General features: G+C 43.1%; 1 protein-coding gene across 1 annotated transcript in view; it reads right to left on the reverse strand.

Moving 5' to 3' along the window:
• Positions 1-20004, reverse strand: part of ARSK (arylsulfatase family member K) — a 141114-nt gene that overhangs the window by 104044 nt on the left and 17066 nt on the right. Inside the window, exons 4-5 of the mRNA XM_075854847.1 lie at positions 7799-8081; positions 6093-6264 (exon numbers count right to left, since the gene is read on the reverse strand). Coding sequence (XP_075710962.1) covers positions 6093-6264; positions 7799-8081 — 455 coding nt within the window. The remainder of the gene's footprint in view (positions 1-6092; positions 6265-7798; positions 8082-20004) is intronic.

Here is a 20004-nt window from a genome sequence, read left to right on the forward strand (position 1 = left end):
TTTAGCTCTTTCAGCACCTTGGACAGTGACGGGCGTTGACAAGCCTCATCTCTATGATGCCGGCTGCGCGAAAATCACGCAGCCGCGCATCAGACACGCATGACACACGCAGCTGTCAAATGGTTTTTGCGCTCGCAAAACGCTGCGTTGTTTGCGCGCGCAAAAACGCAACGTTCGTGTGAATCTGCCCTAAAGTAGAATAAATCCATTCAATTCAAACGAAAAAAAATGTGATACATCACATTCATGAGGATGTGCCAGCTCTCCTGACATCTTTTATTACAACTCTAGGTTGTGCTGTTCTTCGGTTGTTCCTCTGAGAAATTTATGAATAAATTAGCAACTGGATGATAGCAGTTGAGGGTGTGTCTCTACAGAATCTGACAATGTCCAATCAGTGCTTACAGAGTGAGGCCTCATTTAGGCCTCATTTACACGAGCGTGTGCGTTTTGCGCGCGCAAAAAACGCTGCGTTTTGCGCGCGCAAAAGGCACTTGGCAGCTCCGTGTGTCATCCGTGTATGATGCGCGGCTGCGTGATTTTCGCGCAGCCGCCATCATATTGATGAGGCTAGTCGACGCCCGTCACTGTCCAAGGTGCTGAAAGAGCTAACTGATCGGCAGTAACTCTTTCAGCACCCGCGACAGTGAATGCCGAACACAATATACACCATCCTGTGAATAAAAAAAGACTTTCATACTTACCAAGAACTTCCTGCTTCCCCCAGTCCGGGCTCCCGGCCGTTGCCTTGGTGACGCGTCCCTCTCTTGTCATCCGGCCCCACCTCCCAGGATGACGCCGCAGTCCATGAGACCGCTGCAGCCTGTGATTGGCTGCAGCCTGTGCTTGGCCTGTGATTGGCTGCAGCTGTCACTTTGACTGAACTGTCATCCCGGGAGGTCGGACCGGAGTTATCGGTAAGTCAGAACGTCTTTTTTTTTTTACAGGTTCATGGATTTTCGGAGCGGAAGTCACTGTCCATGGTGCTGAACCAGTTTAACGCTTTCAGCACCGTGGACAGTGACTGTCTCCTGACGTCGCGTACCCGAACATTTTTTACCGGTTTCGGTCAAAACGAGTTTGGCCGAACCCGGTGAAGTTCGGTGCGCTCATCTCGAATTTGACACTCCGTTTGGATGTTTGTAAACAGAAAAGCACGTGGTGCTTTTCTGTTTACATTCAGGAGTTTGACAGCTCTTGCGCGAATCACGCAGTTCGCACGGAAGTGCTTCCGTGCGGCATGCGTGGTTTTCACGCACCCATTGACTTCAATGGGTGCGTGAGTGCGCGAAAAACGCACGATTATAGAACATGTCGTGAGTTTTTTTCTGCGCACACGCAATGAGCGCAATTCACGCATCGTCTAAACTGCCCCATTGACTAATATAGGTGCGTACGACATGCGTGCAAAGCACGCGCGTATAATACGTTCGTGTAAATGAGGCCTTACACGAACATATTATACGCGCGTGCGACGCGCGTGCTTTGCACGCATGTCGTACGCACCTATATTAGTCAATGGGGCAGTTTAGACGATGCGTGAATTGCGCTCATTGCGTGTGCGCAGAAAAAAACTCACGACATGTTCTATAATCGTGCGTTTTTCGCGCACTCACGCACCCATTGAAGTCAATGGGTGCGTGAAAACCACGCATGCCGCACGGAAGCACTTCCGTGCGAACTGCGTGATTCGCGCAAGAGCTGTCAAACTCCTGAATGTAAACAGAAAAGCACCACGTGCTTTTCTGTTTACAAACATCCAAACGGAGTGTCAAATTCGAGATGAGCGCACCGAACTTCACCGGGTTCGGCCAAACTCGTTTTGACCGAAACCGGTAAAAAATGTTCGGGTACGCGACGTCAGGAGACAGTCACTGTCCACGGTGCTGAAAGCGTTAAACTGGTTCAGCACCATGGACAGTGACTTCCGCTCCGAAAATCCATGAACCTGTAAAAAAAAAAAGACGTTCTGACTTACCGATAACTCCGGTCCGACCTCCCGGGATGACAGTTCAGTCAAAGTGACAGCTGCAGCCAATCACAGGCCAAGCACAGGCTGCAGCCAATCACAGGCCAAGCACAGGCTGCAGCCAATCACAGGCTGCAGCGGTCTCATGGACTGCGGCGTCATCCTGGGAGGTGGGGCCGGATGACAAGAGAGGGACGCGTCACCAAGGCAACGGCCGGGAGCCCGGACTGGGGGAAGCAGGAAGTTCTTGGTAAGTATGAAAGTCTTTTTTTATTCACAGGATGGTGTATATTGTGTTCGGCATTCACTGTCGAGGGTGCTGAAAGAGTTACTGCCGATCAGTTAGCTCTTTCAGCACCTTGGACAGTGACGGGCGTCGACTAGCCTCATCAATATGATGGCGGCTGCGCGAAAATCACGCAGCCGCGCATCATACACGGATGACACACGGAGCTGCCAAGTGCCTTTTGCGCGCGCAAAACGCAGCGTTTTTTGCGCGCGCAAAACGCACACGCTCGTGTAAATGAGGCCTGAGACTGTGAAGGGACACACCCCTTTGTCAAGGTGAATGGTAACACCCAGTTATCAATTTATTCATACATTTCTAGTAGGAATAAAAGAGGAACTGGACAACGGAGTGCTATGAAAATATGTTCCAGAAGTTTTATTTCATGGGGAATACAAGTATTTACTAAAACAGACATGTCAGTAGATGTGCTGATACTCCCAACCAATTAATACTTAGTTTGGGTTCACACGACCATGTTACGTCCGTAATGGACGGAACGTATTTCGGCCGCAAGTCCCGGACTTATGTACGATGCTAGGAGTCCCTGCCTCTCCGTGGAACTACTGTCCCGTACTGAAAACATGAGAACAGTACGGGACAGTTGTCCTGCAGAGAGGCAGGGACTCCTAGCATCTTACATAACTATGATGCTAGGAGCCCGGCTCTCTGCACTGTGTTCAGTCCGGGACTTGCGGCCGAAATACGTTCCGTCCATTACGGACGTAACATGGTCATGTGAACCCAGCCTTAGTCTGCATCCTCTATTGCTTAGGCCAGATTCACACGAACGTTTGCGTTTTGCGCGCGCAAAAAACGCGGCGTTTTGTGTGCACAAAAGGTCATCAAAAGCTCCGTGTGTCATCAGCATATGATGCGTGGCTGCGTGATTTTCGCGCAGCCGGCATCATTATGACACTCTGTTTTTATGTTTGTAAATGTTTCATTTTTATTTTTTACTACTGTAGCGCACATCACGTGCGGAACACGGAAGTGCGTCCGTGTGCCGTGCACGGTTTTCACGCACCCATTAACTTTAATGGGTGCGTGATGCGCGAAAAACGGCCAATTATAGGACATGTCATGAGTTTTACGCAGCGGACATACGCTGCGTGAAAATCACTGACAGTCTGAACGGCCCCATTGGCTAACATAGGTCCGTGTGACGCGCGTCAAAATCACGCGCATAGCACGGACGTATAATACGTTCGTCTGAATAAGCCCCTAGTCTGTGGTCAATTACTCTATTAAAAAATTTACCTTTTGACACACTTTTTTCTGCATTGAGTTTTTTTCGGCATAACCTGTGCAGCCACACACATTACGGATTCGTAGGCACTCTGTATGCCACTGTATTGTGCCTCAGTGAGGTGCCGTATTACTTCTAAGTGAGAATGCCACTGTACTATGACGTGGTAGAGAATGCCACAATTATTTTCTCATTGATTCCGTATGAATCTGTGAGAAGAAAATTGTGCACCTGTATATAAAATCAAAGACATAGGTACAGTATGGATCCGTAGTTCAAATTTTGACAACAAGGTGCATGGACCCAAGGGTACGCCAAAGTACTTGGCATGCATTTGCCGAGTTTACATCTGCAGAATGTTTTAGCAGGAGCTGCACTATAAAAATGGCATAAAAAAAGTACAAAATCTTTTGAAACTTCAAAAAGAAAACAAACAAAAGACATAAAATGGATCTGTTAACCCCTTCCCCCTGCTTGCATTCTGGGCCCTAATGACCAAGCAATTTTTTTAGTTTTTCCATCGTCACATTCAAAGAGCTTGAACTTTTTTATTTTCACGTGGAAATGACTGTATGAGGACTTGTTTTTTTGCGGTATGAGTTGTATTTTTCAATGGCACTGTTTTGGAGTATATAGAATTTTTTTATTAACTTTTATTAACTTTTTTTTGGGGGGGGGATATTAAAAAAAAAACAGCAATTTTGCCGTTATTCTATGGGTCGGTACAATAACGGCGATACCACATATGTATAGTTTTTTTTTGTTTTACCACTTTTGCAGAATAAAAAACACCTTAGAGCCATAACTTTTTTATTTTTCCATCAATGTGACCATATGAGGCCTTGTTTTTTGCGGGACTTCATTGCTACCATTTTGGGGTACATTGGACTTATTGATTAACCTTTTATTATTATTTTTTTGGGGGGAATGGAAAAGATAAACATTTTGCCATTGTTTTTTGCGTGTTTTTTTTACGGCGTTCACCTTGTGGTTTAAATAATATGATAACTTTCTTTTTTGGGTCATTACGATTGCGGGGATACCATATGTATGTGCAGTTTTTATTTTATTTTTACACTTTTACTCAATAAAACCCTTTTTTATGGAAAAAAAGTTGTTGAATTTGTGTACCTTTTTATTAATTTTTATTTCACATTAATAATTTATTCAGTCTCACTAGGAGACTTCACTATGCGATCTTTAGATCACAGATATAATGCTTTAGTATACTTCGTATACCAGAGCATTACTGTCTATCAGTGTAAGGGTATGTTCACACGACAGCGTCCGTAACGGCTGAAATTACGGGGATGTTTACGGCTGTAATTGGCGCTGCTTTTCATTGGAGTCAATGAATAACGGCTCCAATTACGCCCCAAGAAGTGACAGGTCACTTCTTTGACGCGGGCGTCTATTTATGCGCCGTCATTTGACAGCAGCGCGTTAATATACGCCTCGTGTGAACAGACAAACGTCAGCCCATTGCTTTCAATCTGCAGATGTTTGTCAACGCTTTCAAGCCGCATTTTTCGGACGTAATTCGGGGCAAAAACGCCCGAATTACGTCCGTAATTAGTGTGTGTGAACATACCCTAAGGGTATGTTCACACGCAGCTGTTTCAGACGTAATTCACGCGTTTTACGCCTCGAATTACGCCTGAAAAAACGCCCCTAATATGCCTACAAACTTCTGCCCATTGCTTTCAATGGGAATTACGATGTTCTGTCCCCACGAGCCTTTATTTTACGCTTCGCTGTCAAAAAACGGAGCGTAAAAAGACGCTCCGTAAAAAGAAGTAGCGTGTCACTTCTTGAGGCGTTTTTTGGAGCTGATTTTCCATTGAACACTATGAAAAACGCCTCAAAAAATGCCTCAAAAAAGTCTGAAAAGAAACCTCAAAAGAAGCTCCAAATTTTATTCTCAGCTTCAAAAACGCCTGAAAATCAGAGGCTGTTTTCTCTGAAATCAGCTCCGTATTTTTCAGACGTTTTTTGTTAAGCGTGTGAACATACCCTAAAATGGACAGGCATTTATTAGGACGTGCCTCTGTAGACAGGGCAGACCTGGGGGCCTTTATTAGGCCCTTGGCTGCCATGGCACCCACAGGATGCCCGCAATGGCATTTGTGGGCCGCCGATGGGTGACAGAGGGAGCTCACTCCTTCTGTAAACAACTCAAATGCAGCGGTCGCTAATGACTGCGGCATTTGAGGGGTTAAATGGCCGCGATCGAAGTAGGAGCAGGATCCCAGCTGTCATCAGACAGCCAAGCCCCGGCTCCAGCCTGCATGAGAAATCCATGCAGGGCGTTGGTTAGGCTGCTGTTAAAAGGCGGCGACCTAGAATAAAGCCCCTTAATGACCGCCATGAAAAGGCGTATCAGCAGTCATTAAGGGGTTAAACGGATATGTTTGCATGCCATTTTTTAGCTCTTCATTTTTTTTTTTTTTTAAATAATCTTTTATGTAATAATTATAATATAATGGACCTGAAAATTATATGCCTTGGAGTGAATAGAGCATTAGTTGAAGTGGTAATTATTTTCTATCTTCATGGCCAAAATGAATGCATAAATAGGCATTACTTACCCAATATGCCATCTGTCTCTGCACACATAGCATAATAATAAGCTCTTATATCACGGATCTCCTGGCTTGAAAAGTTGCCAGTGCAATTCTTGGTATAAGATGAATAGTAGTCCACTGGATGCATGGCTTTTAACGGCAACCATTTGGGAATAGTAACGTCCTTATAGGAAACCTACAATTGGCAAAAATACACTCTGTAATGAGGAGATTACTTATGGTGTGAGCTCACACGTAGCGTACTTCCATTGTGTTTATAAAACGTTACAATGTTTGCGTACATAAAGCCGCAAGTAAATCTGCAACGTCAAATTCGCACAAAATTGGTGCAGATTTGATTGGTGCGGACTTCCCTGTGGAAAACAGACAAGTGTCTAATGACATAAAACACTATACTCACCACCCTTGGCTCTCCCATGGCAATGCTTCCTGTTGTGATTGGCTGGAGCGGTCACGTTTTGACACATCATTGCTGGAGCCCCGATGTACAGAAACCAGCCAGGGACCAGGGATGTGTTGCCCTGGTAGTGCCAGGGGAGGTGAGTATAGCGTTTTTTTTTTAAACGTATTTAAAACTTATTTTAAACTATCTGCATTTTTTTCAGATCTGCAAGTATTCAGTAACAATAAGATTAAAGGATTTCTTCTTCCCTATTGAATTAAACAGGGAAAATCGGCAACATGTACGTGCACGTTCTGCAGCAGAAATCGACATACTGCAGATTTCAAATTTGGCATAACAGGTCAATATCTTCGTGGAAACTTTAGTCAGTGTTTGGATGAAATTGGTTCAAAACTCATCCAATTTACTGCTACTGTATTCCACTGCAGATTCCCCATCCGCAAATCTGCAAATATCCATCCACAGTTAAAGTGTAGCTAAACGTTTGACAAACTTCTGACATGTCATAGTGACACGTCAGAAGTTTGGATTGGTGGGAGTCCGAGCACTGAGACCCCCAGCAATCGATAGAACGAAGCAGCTGAAGTGCTCGTGTGAGTGCTCAGCCGCTTCGTGTCTGTTTGGCTTTTTCCGGAAATTAAAAGTATCAGTGTACGTACTCAATAGAAAGTCTATGAGCCCGTACTCCGATACATCGGCTTTCCGGAAAAAGCCGAACAGACGCGAAGCGGCTGAGCGCTCACGCGAGCACTTCAGCTGCTTCGTTCTAGTGATTGGTGGGGGGTCTCAGTGCTCAGACCCCCACCAACCCAAACCTCTGACATGTGACTATGACATGTCAGAAGTTTGTCAAACATTTAGCTACACTTTATGATGGTAAATTAATTGATTCACACTAGAAACGTGCAATTGTATAGATATTGTACAGAAAGTATATTAGCCATCATTGAATTCTGCAAATTTTGGAGATGGAGAAGGAAGTATCTCAGGAACACATATTAGAGTATAGAAGGTTCGGAACAACCTTAGAATAGAGAAAAAACAGCCATTATTAAAGAAGTTCCAGCTATTACAGTGCCCAGGTACCCAGTACACCTATGGGCACTAAATTACTATATTAGTGGTTGTTACACGACATCTATTACCTGAATAGGAGACCAAGATAACATGAAAAGAACTAAACACAGCATCTAGCATATTTTATGTTAGAGGAAAAATAAAACATGTCAAGAGAGCTGACAGGAGCCGTTAAGAGTGTTACATTTGGTTTACACGAGTGTATCTAGTGAATGATGAAACAACTTACTCTCTGAAGCCAGTAAGGAGAAGTTAAAAATGTGGATGAGCCAAAATTTTCTCCCATGTTTACTGAAGGATATGGGTGAGGCAAATTTAAGCCCAAATATAAAAAGAACGGTTGTGAAGAGTTTGCTGCCTGTTTTCTTAACCAGCTGGCGGCTAGATCTGCATTTTTCCAGTCCTCCTGCATTATGCGAGTTTCAGTCTTGTTGGCAATAAGAGAAGCTACAGGTCTGCCTTCTTGTCTGAGGAGAAATGGCACATCCCTGGTCCAGGCTTCCACACGGTTACTAAAAGTAGAAAGACTTCGTATTGCAAACTGACACATTGATGAATAGGGAAATACAACTATTATGAACATTTGTGAACTCTAAATAGCATTTAGGTCACTGGTACTATAAAACCAATAAATGGACACTATCTTTCAACAAGCTTTGCATAAATTAATATCACAAACGAATATGAGAAATTTTGCAATATATACTATATGGACAAAAGTATTGGAAATCCTACACATTTTACCTACAGGAGCTTTTATGATATTCCATTCTAAATTCATAGGCATTAAAGGGTTTTCTCATCAGAGACCTTTATGACATATCCACAGGATATATGTCATAAATGTCAGATAGATGCGGATCCCACCAATTGGAGTCACACCTATTTCTAGAACGGGGTCCCCTAAAACTTTTCCACCTTTTTCTGCTCCCTCTGCCTCCCCGGCTACTTACTGACTATATGGTTGGGGGTTACGAAAACAGCGTAGCTCACTGAGCTACGCTGTTTCCGTAACTCCCATAGTAGTGAATGGCAGTTACGGAAGCAGCGTAGCATGGGAGCTACACTGTTTCCGTAACTACCCTTCAGTTATATGGGACTTACAGAAACAGCGTAGCTAAGCGAGCTATGCTGTCTCCTTCTTTATGGTCGGAAATCACACACTTCAACCGCAACATAGAGCGGCAGCGAGGTTTAGGGGGCCCCGTTCTATAGATAGGTGCGGTTCCCAGGGATAGGTGCGGGACTCGCATCTATCTGACATTTATGACATATCCTGTGGATATCTCATAAATGTCTCTCATGGGAAAACCCCTTTAATATGGAGTTGGTCCCCACATTGCAGCTATAACAGCTTCCCCTTTTCCTGGGAAGGCTTTCTACATGATTTTGAAGTGTCTGTAGGAATTTTTGTTAATTCATACAGAAGAGCATTTGTGAGGTCAGACACTTTTGTTGGACAAGAGGGCCTGGCTCGCAATCTCCATTCCAGTTCATCCCGAAGGTGTTCAATGGGGTTGAAGTCAGGGCTCTGTGCTGGCCAGTTCAGTTCTTTCAATCCAAACTCACCTTGATGCCTAATCATGGCTTTATGGACCTTGCTTTGTGCACTGGGGCACAGTCATGATGGAACATAAAAGGGTCTTCACCAAACTGTTCCCACAAAGTTGAAAGCATACAATTGTCCAAAATGTTTTGGATTGCTGAGGCATTAAGTTTTCCCTTCACTGGAACCAAGGGGCCTAGGCCAATCACTGAAAATGAACCCCATATCATTATCCCTCTTCCACTAAACTTTACAGTTTCCACAATGCAGTCAGGCAGGTAACATTCACCAAACCCAGACTCATCAATCAGACTGTTAGATAGAAAAGCGTGATTTGTCACTCCAAAGAACACATTTCCACTGCTCCAGAGTCCATTGGTGGCATGCTTTACACAACTCCATCTGACGCTTGGCCTTGTGCTTGGTGATGTAAGGCTTGCTTGTTCGGCCATTGAATCCCATGCCAGGAAGCCCCCGAGCACAGTTTTTGTGCTGATGTTAATGCCAAAGGAGGTTTGGAAATCTGGGACCCGCTCTGTAACTTTATATGGTCTGCCACTTCGTGACTGAGTTGCTGTCGTTCCTAAATGCTTCCACTTTGCAATAATACCACTCACAGTTGATTGTGGAATATCTAGAATGGAAGGTATTTCACAAACTGACTTGTTACAATGGTGGCATTCTATTACAGGACCACGCTAGAATTCAGTGAGCACTTTAGAACGACCCATTCTTTCACAATAGTTTGTAAAGGCAGACTTGGTGGCTAGATGCTTGATTTTATTCACTTGTGGCAATTGGACTGAATGAAACACCTGTATTCAATGATTAAGAGGTGCGTGCCAATACGTTTGTACATATAGTGTATTTTATTAGAGAAAAATACCTCTTTCTCCACTTATTACGCTCCCTCCTCAACTGTTAACTCCCTCAGAATTAACAGAGACAGCGTAAAAGAGACACAGACTGCAGCTGCTCATAGTAGGTGTTCTATCTCATCAAAGTGCTGCATTCAGAGCTACATTGCTGCAGCTTTTATATATGTATATATATATATGTATATATATATATATATATATATATATATATATATAAAAAAATACGTGTGTGTGTGTGTGCGCAGGGGCGTAGCTAGGGGGAGCATGTGCCCCGGGTACAACTAGGAGAAAGGGAGTGGCGCCGATGCTCTGGCTGGGTATTTGCTCCTAGAGGGAGCCCCTGACGTCTCTGCCATATATGGGCAGTGACGTCAGGGGCTCCTCCAGGAGCGGAATCACCGGCGAGAGCATTGCCAACGCTCTAGCCGGGGATTCCATTCCTAGACGAAGCCCCTGATGTCACTGTCCATATACAGGGCCCATCAGACAGGATCACACATGGGCCATGTATCTAAGCTTACCATGCGGTAGGCTTAGATACAGGCCCCCACAGACAGTAATCTTATACAGTCTAAGATTATTGTTTGCTGGGGCCTTGTATCTAAGCCTACCATGTGGTGGGCTAAGATATAGGGTCCAAAAGAACTTAGTGACGCCCCTGGCTGCTTGTGCTGCATCGTTGGGTCACTTAGGAGACCCAGCGATGTAGCTGAAAGATGCAGGCCGTCGATCATGATAAGAAGTTTGGGGGAGTGGCCAAACACTTTTGCACCGGGGCCCATGGGCCTTTAGCTAGGACCCTGCTGGCAGCTGTGTGCATCCAGGCTATAAGATGCAAGATTACAGCACATTTTTTAGTACAAAAAGTCTGTCTTATAGTCTGAAAAATACAGTATATTACATACATAGTTACATAGTTTGTACGGTTGAAAAAAGACACATGTCCATCAAGTTCAACCAAGGGATGGGAAAGGGGAAGTGGGATGGGAAAGGGGAAGTAAAAAATGTCTACACATAGGAGCTAATATTTTTTTGTTCTAGGAAATTATCTAAGCCTTTTTTAAAGCCATCTACTGTCCCTGCTGCGACCAGCTCCTGCGGTAGGCTATTCCATAAATTCACTGTTCTCACAGTAAAGAAGGCTTGTCGCCTCTGCAGGTTGAACCTTTCTTTTTCCAGACGGAGGGAGTGCCCCCTTGTTTTTTGAGGGGGTTTTACATGGAACAGGATTTCACCATATTTTTTTGTACGTGCCATTCATATATTTATATAAGTTAATCATGTCCCCCCTTAGTCGTCTTTTCTCAAGGCTAAATAGGTTTATTTCTTTTAATCTTTCCTCATAACTTAGATTCTCCATGCCCCTTATTACATTGTAATTAGATCGCCCCTGAGCGGTATTTTTCTAAACTGAATACCCTTAATTACCTTGAAGGTGCATAGCGGGATATTCAGGATATGTGGAAATCTGGGTAACCCCCAATTAGAGCATTGTAGTGGCAGCAATCACACGACGAGGCAATATAAATATATACACCAGACAGGCGTTGCGCATCTCGGACATGAAAAACCACAGTTCTACACGTCGGAGGTGCATCCGTGCTCTGCGCTGCGGGACGCGATATTACACATCCCCATAGACTAGAATCTATGGAGGTATGCGTGAAGCGTGAAAAAATAGGACATGTCCTATTTTCTCACGGACCCTTCACACGGTCCGTTGAAACAACAGCCGTGTGAACGGCCACATTGAATTATATAGGTCTGTGTGATGGCCGTTGTTTCAATGGCCATCACACGGACGTTTAACACGTTCATGTAAATAAGGCCAGAGGTAGCTGAGAGCAGGGAGCTGCCCTGCTCTAACGGGCGAGATCGATATCGATCTCGCTCATTTAACCCCTCAGATGCGGCGCTCAATAGCTCACCGGCACCCTGTGTAAGATTGCAGGCTGTCATGGTTTTTATAGCAGCCGGGGGCCTAATAAAGGCCCCCATGTCTGCCACTAGTTATACCGGCTAGAGGCATGGCCAAGCAGATGCCTGTCCGTTATACACGGACAGGCAAGTAATACACTGCGATACAAAAGTATCGCAGTGCATTATAAAAGTGATCGGACGATCGCATAGTGAAGTCCCCTAGTGGCACTACTAAAATGTTAAAAAAAAAGTTTAACAAAGTTAATAAAAATAATTATGCGAAAAACAAATGAAAAAAACACTTTTCCCCCTTACAAAATGCTTTATTATTATTATAAAAAAAAAAAGTCAAAAAGTTACACATATTTGGTATCGCCATCTCCGTAACAACCCCATAAAGTTATTAAATAATTTAACCCGTACGGTGAACGCCGTAAATAATAAAATAAAAAACAATGCAAAATTTGCTGTTTTCTGTGAATCCTGCCTTAAAAAAAAAAATGTAATCAAAAAGTCGCATTTATTCCAAAATGGTACCAATAAAGACTAGAAGTCGTCCCGCAAAAAAAAAGGGGCCTCATACAGCTGCATTGGCGTAAAAAAAAAATGTTATGGCTCTTGAAATATGGAGACATAAAAACAAATAATTTTGAAAAAAAATTGTTTTTACTGTGTAAAAGTAGTAAAACATACAAAATCTATCTAAATTTGGTATCTTTGCAATCGTAACAACCCGCTGAATAAAGTTATTGTGTTATTTATACCACATGGTAAACAACGTAAATTTAGGATGCAAAAAAGTGTGTTGAAATTGCTGGTTTTTTTCTATTCCCCCCAAAAAAAAAGTTAATAAAAGTTAATCAATAAATTCTATGTGCCCCAAAATGGTGCTATTAAAAAATACAACTTGTTTCGCAAAAAAACAAGACCTTATACAGCTATGTCGATGCAAAAATAAAAAAGTTATAGCTCTTTGAATGAGACGATGGAAAAACGGAAAAAATTGCTTGGTCATTAAGGCCTAAAATAGGCTGGTCACTAAGGGGTTAAAACCATCTACAGGTGACATTAATAACATTAATTATCTTGTTACAATGTCACCTGTGAAGAGGTGGGATATATTAAGAAGCAAGTGAACAGTCAGTTGTTGAAGTTGATGTGTTCGTAGCAAGAAAAATGGGCAAATGTAAATATCTGAGGGACACTGGCACGGGCCAAATTGTGATGGGTAGATGACTAGGCCAGAGCATCTCCAAAACAGTAGGTCCTGTGTGGTTTCCCCGGTATGCAGTGGTTAGAACCTACCAAAAGTGGTTTATGGAAGGACAATCGGTGAACTGGTAAAATGGTCAAGGGCAGCCAAGGCTCATTGATTTATGTAGGAAGCGAAGGCTAGCCCGTCTCATCCGGTCCCACAGAAAAACTACTGTAAGGAGCCCCACACACGAGCGTGTTTGGTCTGTGATATACGGTCCATACGTCGGCCACATTTCCCGGACCGAACACACTGCAGACGGCTGCTAGCATCATAGTTATGTATGACGCTAGGTGTCACTGCCTCGCTGCGGGACAACTGTCCCGGACTGAAAACATGATTACAGATAACTATGATGCTAGGAGCCCGGCTCCCTGCAGTGTGTTCGGTCCGGGAAATGCGGCCGACATACGGACCGTATATCAAGGACTGAACATGCTCGTGTGAATCCGGCCTAATAGAAATTGCTTAAAAAGTTAATGTTGAACATGATAAAAAAAAGACCCAGAACGCATCAGTAAATCACAGTTTTCTTCATTTGAGGCTGCACGACCGCAGACCAGTCAGACTGCCCATGCTACCACCGAAAGCGCATACAATGGGCTCGTGAGGTGCCATAACCAGGCTCCAGCTCTGTGCATAGTAAAATACTAGCCAAGTATCTGCTTTCTTTCACACTAAATTGTGGTAGATTCTGTCGGTTCATTTTTTCTTCTGTAAGATGGCTTAGTTGTTTCCCCATATACTGTAACTTAAAGGTCAAAATGTTTCCTTCCAATCACTGCTATCATCTCTGTGACTCCTTGGGATAATCGTGAATGACTTTTTATAGTGCGTTTACATGATGTTCATTATTTGTGAAGTGGTCTAACACATAATCTATAATATTCAACTGCCTTGGTGAAAATCCATGACATTTATTGCAAATAAATGGTCTTAAGACATCATTTCAGTTGCTTTATGATAAATATGCTTTTAGTTCTCAGTCATTTGTGTACACATGTACTGTACTATTCCTTTCCTTTCTTCCTTTCCTGAATAAGGAACTGTCTACCACGTCCCGAAAGACGTGACTGGAGCTTGACCAGACTGCAGATCTCTGCTATAGTCAGTCTATAGGACCTACACCTGACAGACCCGCTAATAATAAGCGGTGGAATGTTGCATTTTGAACCAGGTCTGGTTAAAAGGAAATGGTTTAGTCAAAGACTCCCTTGTTGCATGCATACGAAAGAAAAATGACGCCCTACGAAGATATCTTCAAATAGATGAGTATACTCCTGGATTGATGCGCATATCTTGCACATGGAGAAGTTTTTGTTATAACACCTATTAACAGGACGTTTTTAATCCCCACTATTTTTCACTGCAACAAATTTTATTCTAATCCTCTATAGCGGTACCTGTCAGATACCTTTTTGGCATTATGTGTACCGTTGGGGTTCTATAACTTAATGCTGTTTATACTGAAGTATATTGTCCTCTTGTTCTAACTGTGGTTCTAACAACATAGTGATTACCTGGCCAGGTGATCTACGTGGTCTCTTATAATGCACTGTTTTTTGTAGAACTTGTTTATGGTATTGACCAAGGACATTATATCTATAAACATTTTTATACTAGATAATATATAAGAAATTTAAATATTTTTGCAACTCAGTTTGTGCTGGTGATGTCCGGGAATATTGTTATTTCTTTTTTAACATTCTCATATTCTACCCTGGACGGCACCGTGTAATAATAATTACACTTACTGAGATATCTAACTGGATAGTCTTGTGATTGTTCTACAAGTTTTGGAGGGTGTTTTTCCCTTTTTTTTGTTTTGCATCCTCGTGATATACTTATTTCCCAGTATTGTGAATAAGTGCTTTCTCCTCCCCCCCTCCCCTTTTTTTTCCTGTAAAATGGCATACTGTTTGGATGCAGTGGTGAATGCCCATATCACAGCATTCTTTCATTGCAATATTAATTAAAACACTGAAGACTCTAATACGGACCTGTATGGCCTATTTAAGGGTCACATAAAATTAGTCCTTAATCATCTCTGGCGAAAGTGGAATATTAGTAGCCTAGAAGCGTATAAAACATCAGATAGGGGCTTATGTAGATGGGTACTACCAGCATCACATCTTAAAGGTGAATATTTTGTAGGCAAATGGGATATTGAATATCTAAACCACTCCAAACGATTAATGGAGATTATTATTGAGGAGGAGGAGGAGGAGGAGGAGGAGGAGGAGGAGGAGACTCTTCAAGAATCACTCACTATTGAGATTGATGCAAGTGTTACCAAGTTAGATGAGTTTCGTTCTCATCCGGAATTTGAAAAACTAAATAATAACCTCAAAAAGCTAGTGGAATTAGAACAAAAGGAAATCTCTATTAGAAAAAAGAAGAACTATCAAAGGGATAAATATGATTTTGAACAGAATCAGATATTTTCCTTTCTAACTAAAAACAAGGGACGTAATAGACGTAGACCTTTTTTAAGAGGGGTTTATTTGTCTCCACTAATGGGGATACTACAAGTGATCTCTCTCTTGACAATGAAATTAATAGGGGTATAAGGATGGACAATACACAAGAAAAAGGAGGACACATAGAGGAAAAAATAGTAGAGAAAAAAGCAAAACCAAATATGAGACATAGAAGGGGCAGATAATTGAGAAGAATAATGTTATTAACCTCACAGATGTTACTTTATCACCCAGCCTACCTCTAGTATGGACTCAAACTTGGAAGTAACTCTGAGCCAAAGAGATCTTCTTATATAGATTTAGAGGAGTTATGGAAAGAGGGTAACATTGGAGATGATAATTTTTACTCTGAGACTAAAGCCAAGGATATAATACCAGAATATTGTAAAGGATCTGCCAGGCACAGCTTCAGGGTTAACTTCCTTAGGTAATCAGTCTTCACCTGAGTCTATCTCTCTGAGACTGACTCCAGCTTCCACCACTCAGGCTGGCAGGCTTAGGAGTGGGAGAGCCTATCGCAGCCTGGCCAGACTCAGCTAGCTCCCGCCCTCTGTCTATTTATACCTGCCTTTCCTGTTCCTCCTTGCTTGTGATTCTTTCCGTGTGGTTTCCTGGCCCAGCTACAGCTCCTAACAATTTGATCCTGCTCCATTCTGACCCTGGCTTACTGACTACTCTTCTGCTCTGCGTTTGGTACCTCGTGCTCTCCTGCCCCTTTCCCTTTGCTTTATATTCCCTTGTATGTTTTGTCTCGTGCACTTACTGAGCGTAGGGACCGCTGCCCAGTTGTACCCCGTCGCCTAGGGCGGGTCGTTGCAAGTAGGCAGGGACAGTGGTGGGTAGATTAGGGTTCACTTGTCCGTTTCCCTACCCCTATCATTACAAATATACTGACTTATGTAAAAAGAGCGGTACCATGCCAAGTGTTTATTCAAATAGATATACACATGCCTTTATGGAGGCTATGCACAGGGATTTAGGCCTCGTCGACTGGTCTTCCTTCCTGAGTATGGACAACCTTAGCAAAGAGGAACGTACAGCTTTAATGGAATAACGTAAATTAGAAAATGTGATTATTAAACCAAGTAATAAAGGTGGTAATGTTGTCCTTCTCGGGGAGGAATACTATGTCGGCGAGATCAGAAGACAATTAAACACTAACTGTTATGTCTGCCTAATGGACAACCCAATTGAAAACATATCCTGTACATTGAATAGGAAATTGATGTGTGCCTTGGATGAAGGCCTAATAAACCGTCGAGAATATGATTTTATACTGGTGAGGGAACCACGTATGCCAAGCATCTATATACTCCCCAAGGTGCACAAGAATAAATATTTACCCCGAGGGAGACCTATAATTTCTGGATGTGGAGGACCTAGCGATCACCTTGAGAAGTATGTGGATGAAAAGCTTGAAACATTTGTTCGCCATCTCCCGTCATTTGTCTTAGATACGGGTGATCTTCTAAGAAAGATCAATGATTTACGACTTGATTCTGATTTTCCTCTAGTGCGTTTTGATGTAGAATCCCTATATACCTCAATCCCTCATGAGATTGGTCTAGGAGCATCCACTTAGACTTTTTTGAAGGTCGGGGTGGTGAATGGGCGCACCAAAATGTTGGAATTTGTACTGAATTATAATTGCTTTTCATTTGATGGTAAACACTACCGTCAGGTGCAGGGGACTGCAATGGGGTCATCCTGTGCTCCATCGTATGCCTGCATGCACCTGGGGTGGCGGGAGGAATTTGAGGTTTACAAAAATCATCTTTTCAGTAAATATGTAGCCTGTTGGTACAGATACATGGACAATATTTTTATCTGTTGGAAAGGAATTGTTCAGGAACTGGAATGTTTCATGTAGGAATTGAACCAAAACAATTGAAATATTCTCCTAACCTATATTTATAGTGAGTCAACAATAAGCTTTTTAGATCTCAATATTCACAGGGAGAATAAAATTCTAACAACTGCTACATATCGAAAACCAACTGCGGGCAATTCGCTGTTGGAAGCACAGTCATAATCTCCCCTCACAGATAAAAGGAATCCCAGTGGGCCAGTTACTTAGAATTCAGAGAAACTGTTGGTTTTGATAAATTTAAATCTGAAGCTACTGAGTTATCAGAACTTTTCCATTTATGGGGTTACCCGAAAAACTTAATAAAACGGGGATACAATTGAGCTTTAAGGAGCGATGAAAATGAGATCTTAGAAAGGAAGAAAAGAACCCCGAAAGATAATAAGGTTCGGTTTATCTTCAGATATGGTTCACAATTGGAGGTTTTACGAGACCTTATGATAAAAAATTGGTTTCATCTGACTCTTAATACTAAAATGTAACCATAGTGGTATCAATCTTAAGCATGGTCCCAAAAAGAGCTCCAACTCTTAAAGATATCTTGGTTAACTCTGAATTTAGGAGGAAAACAAGGGGAAATCAGGCTTGGTTGAATAACCGTCCGAGGGGTATGTATAAATGTGGGTAATTTACCGCTAGTAGATATGTCCTAAAAACAGAAAGATTCACTGATGCTAATGATAAGAAGTAATATCGGCTGCAAACTTTTATTAATTGTCGTTCATGTACGGTTGTATACTCTATCATCTGCCCTTTTGGCAAGATGTACATCGGCAAAACAAAATGTGAACTCCAGGTATGCATTGGTGAATATGTCTTGGATATAAGGAAAGGTGAGGTCAAAAATCCTTTGGCAGTCCATTTCAAAATATACCATTATCAGTCCCCGTCTGGACTAAAATTTATAGGAATTTACCAATTGCCTGAGTATAGGAGAGGAGGTGATAAAAATAGGATACTGTTACAAACAGAAACTATGTGGATTTATACACTTGTACGCTGCTGCCGTTAATAGTGACCCGATCCTTTGGACTGGGTGGCTGTCACCGCCGCATCTAATTCCTCTTATTTAATTACAATCTTGGGGGTGGTATTGGTGCCCGCCGCTGCCGATTGGGACCCGGTCTGAGACTGCTCTTTGGCATCCACACTTGGGCCTTCACGCACCGACCTCACTCAGACCGCCGCCGTCATACTTGGCTCCGTCCGCACTTCTCCTTCTCCTAAATGCGAGCGAGTAGGGCGGAGCCAAGTAGCTAATGACGCGGCGGCAGCGCGGACTAAGTGAGGTCGGGCCGGACGTTCTCCAGCCCTGCTATATAAGGTGTGGATAAGGTGATGACCATAGCGGCTCTGAGAAAATCCGGATGGGATGAAACGCATCAGCCAATCAGCTATGGTTTGACACGGATGTGAGTGACATCATCACGCCGTGCATCTGCCCTGTGTGACCCCACGCTGTGTCAGCATGTCTCTGAGATGCACCATGTTAGACCACACGGGCAAAACTACCTAGGCCATCTATGCCACACAGATTTGAACCAGTTATTTTTAGCTTGAAACAGTTTAGATCACACAGACCGGGACTTGCCACTTTCCGTATCTAAACGCCTGTTCTTTCCTGAATAAGGAACTGTCTACCACGTCCCGAAAGACGTGACTGGAGCTTGACCAGACTGCAGATCTCTGCTATAGTCAGTCTATATGACCTACACCTGACAGACCCGCTAATAATAAACGGTGAAATGTTACATTTTGATCCAGGTCCGTTGCATGCATACGAAAGAAAAATGGGGCCCCACGAAGATATATTCAAATAGATGAGTATACTCTGTCCTGGATATATGTGCATACCTTGCACTTGTATATGAAGAAGTTTTTGTTATGACACCTATTAACAGGATGTTTTGCATCCCCACTATTTTTCACTGCAACAGATATTATTCTAATCCTTCCCGCACCTTGACGTACTATTCGATCATGATGGGTGCATCATTCTCACTCCATGACAGAATAGTACGTCACGGGAGGAACGGTCACTTCGGCCGTCCTTCCGGCACATATTGGAGCTGTGACAACTGCTGTCACTTACAGCAGTTGCCGCAGCTCCTTCAGCGAGGACCGATTGCGGTGTCCCCGCTGATTAACCCCTTAGAAGCCGCGTTCAATAGCGATTGCTGCTTCTTAGGAGTTAAACCACCATCGATGTCCTGCTATATGATAGCGGGCACCGATGGTTGCTATGGCAACCGGAGACCTAACCATAGCAACTGGAGGCCTAACAATGTCCTCTGGCTATGCCATCTATGGAAGCCTAGTGGGTCCTGACAAAGTCAGGACTCACTAGGCTTGCTGTCAGCGAGTAGCTGACAGCTCTAATACGCTGCACTACGCATGTAGTGCAGTGTATGAGAATTGGGATCATGGCCTCCTGCCCTCAAGTCCCCTAGTGGGACAAAATAAAAAAAGTTGTCGAAAAATAAAAAAAT

Source organism: Rhinoderma darwinii, chromosome 1 (assembly GCF_050947455.1).
Source record: "Rhinoderma darwinii isolate aRhiDar2 chromosome 1, aRhiDar2.hap1, whole genome shotgun sequence".
NCBI lineage: Eukaryota > Metazoa > Chordata > Amphibia > Anura > Rhinodermatidae > Rhinoderma > Rhinoderma darwinii.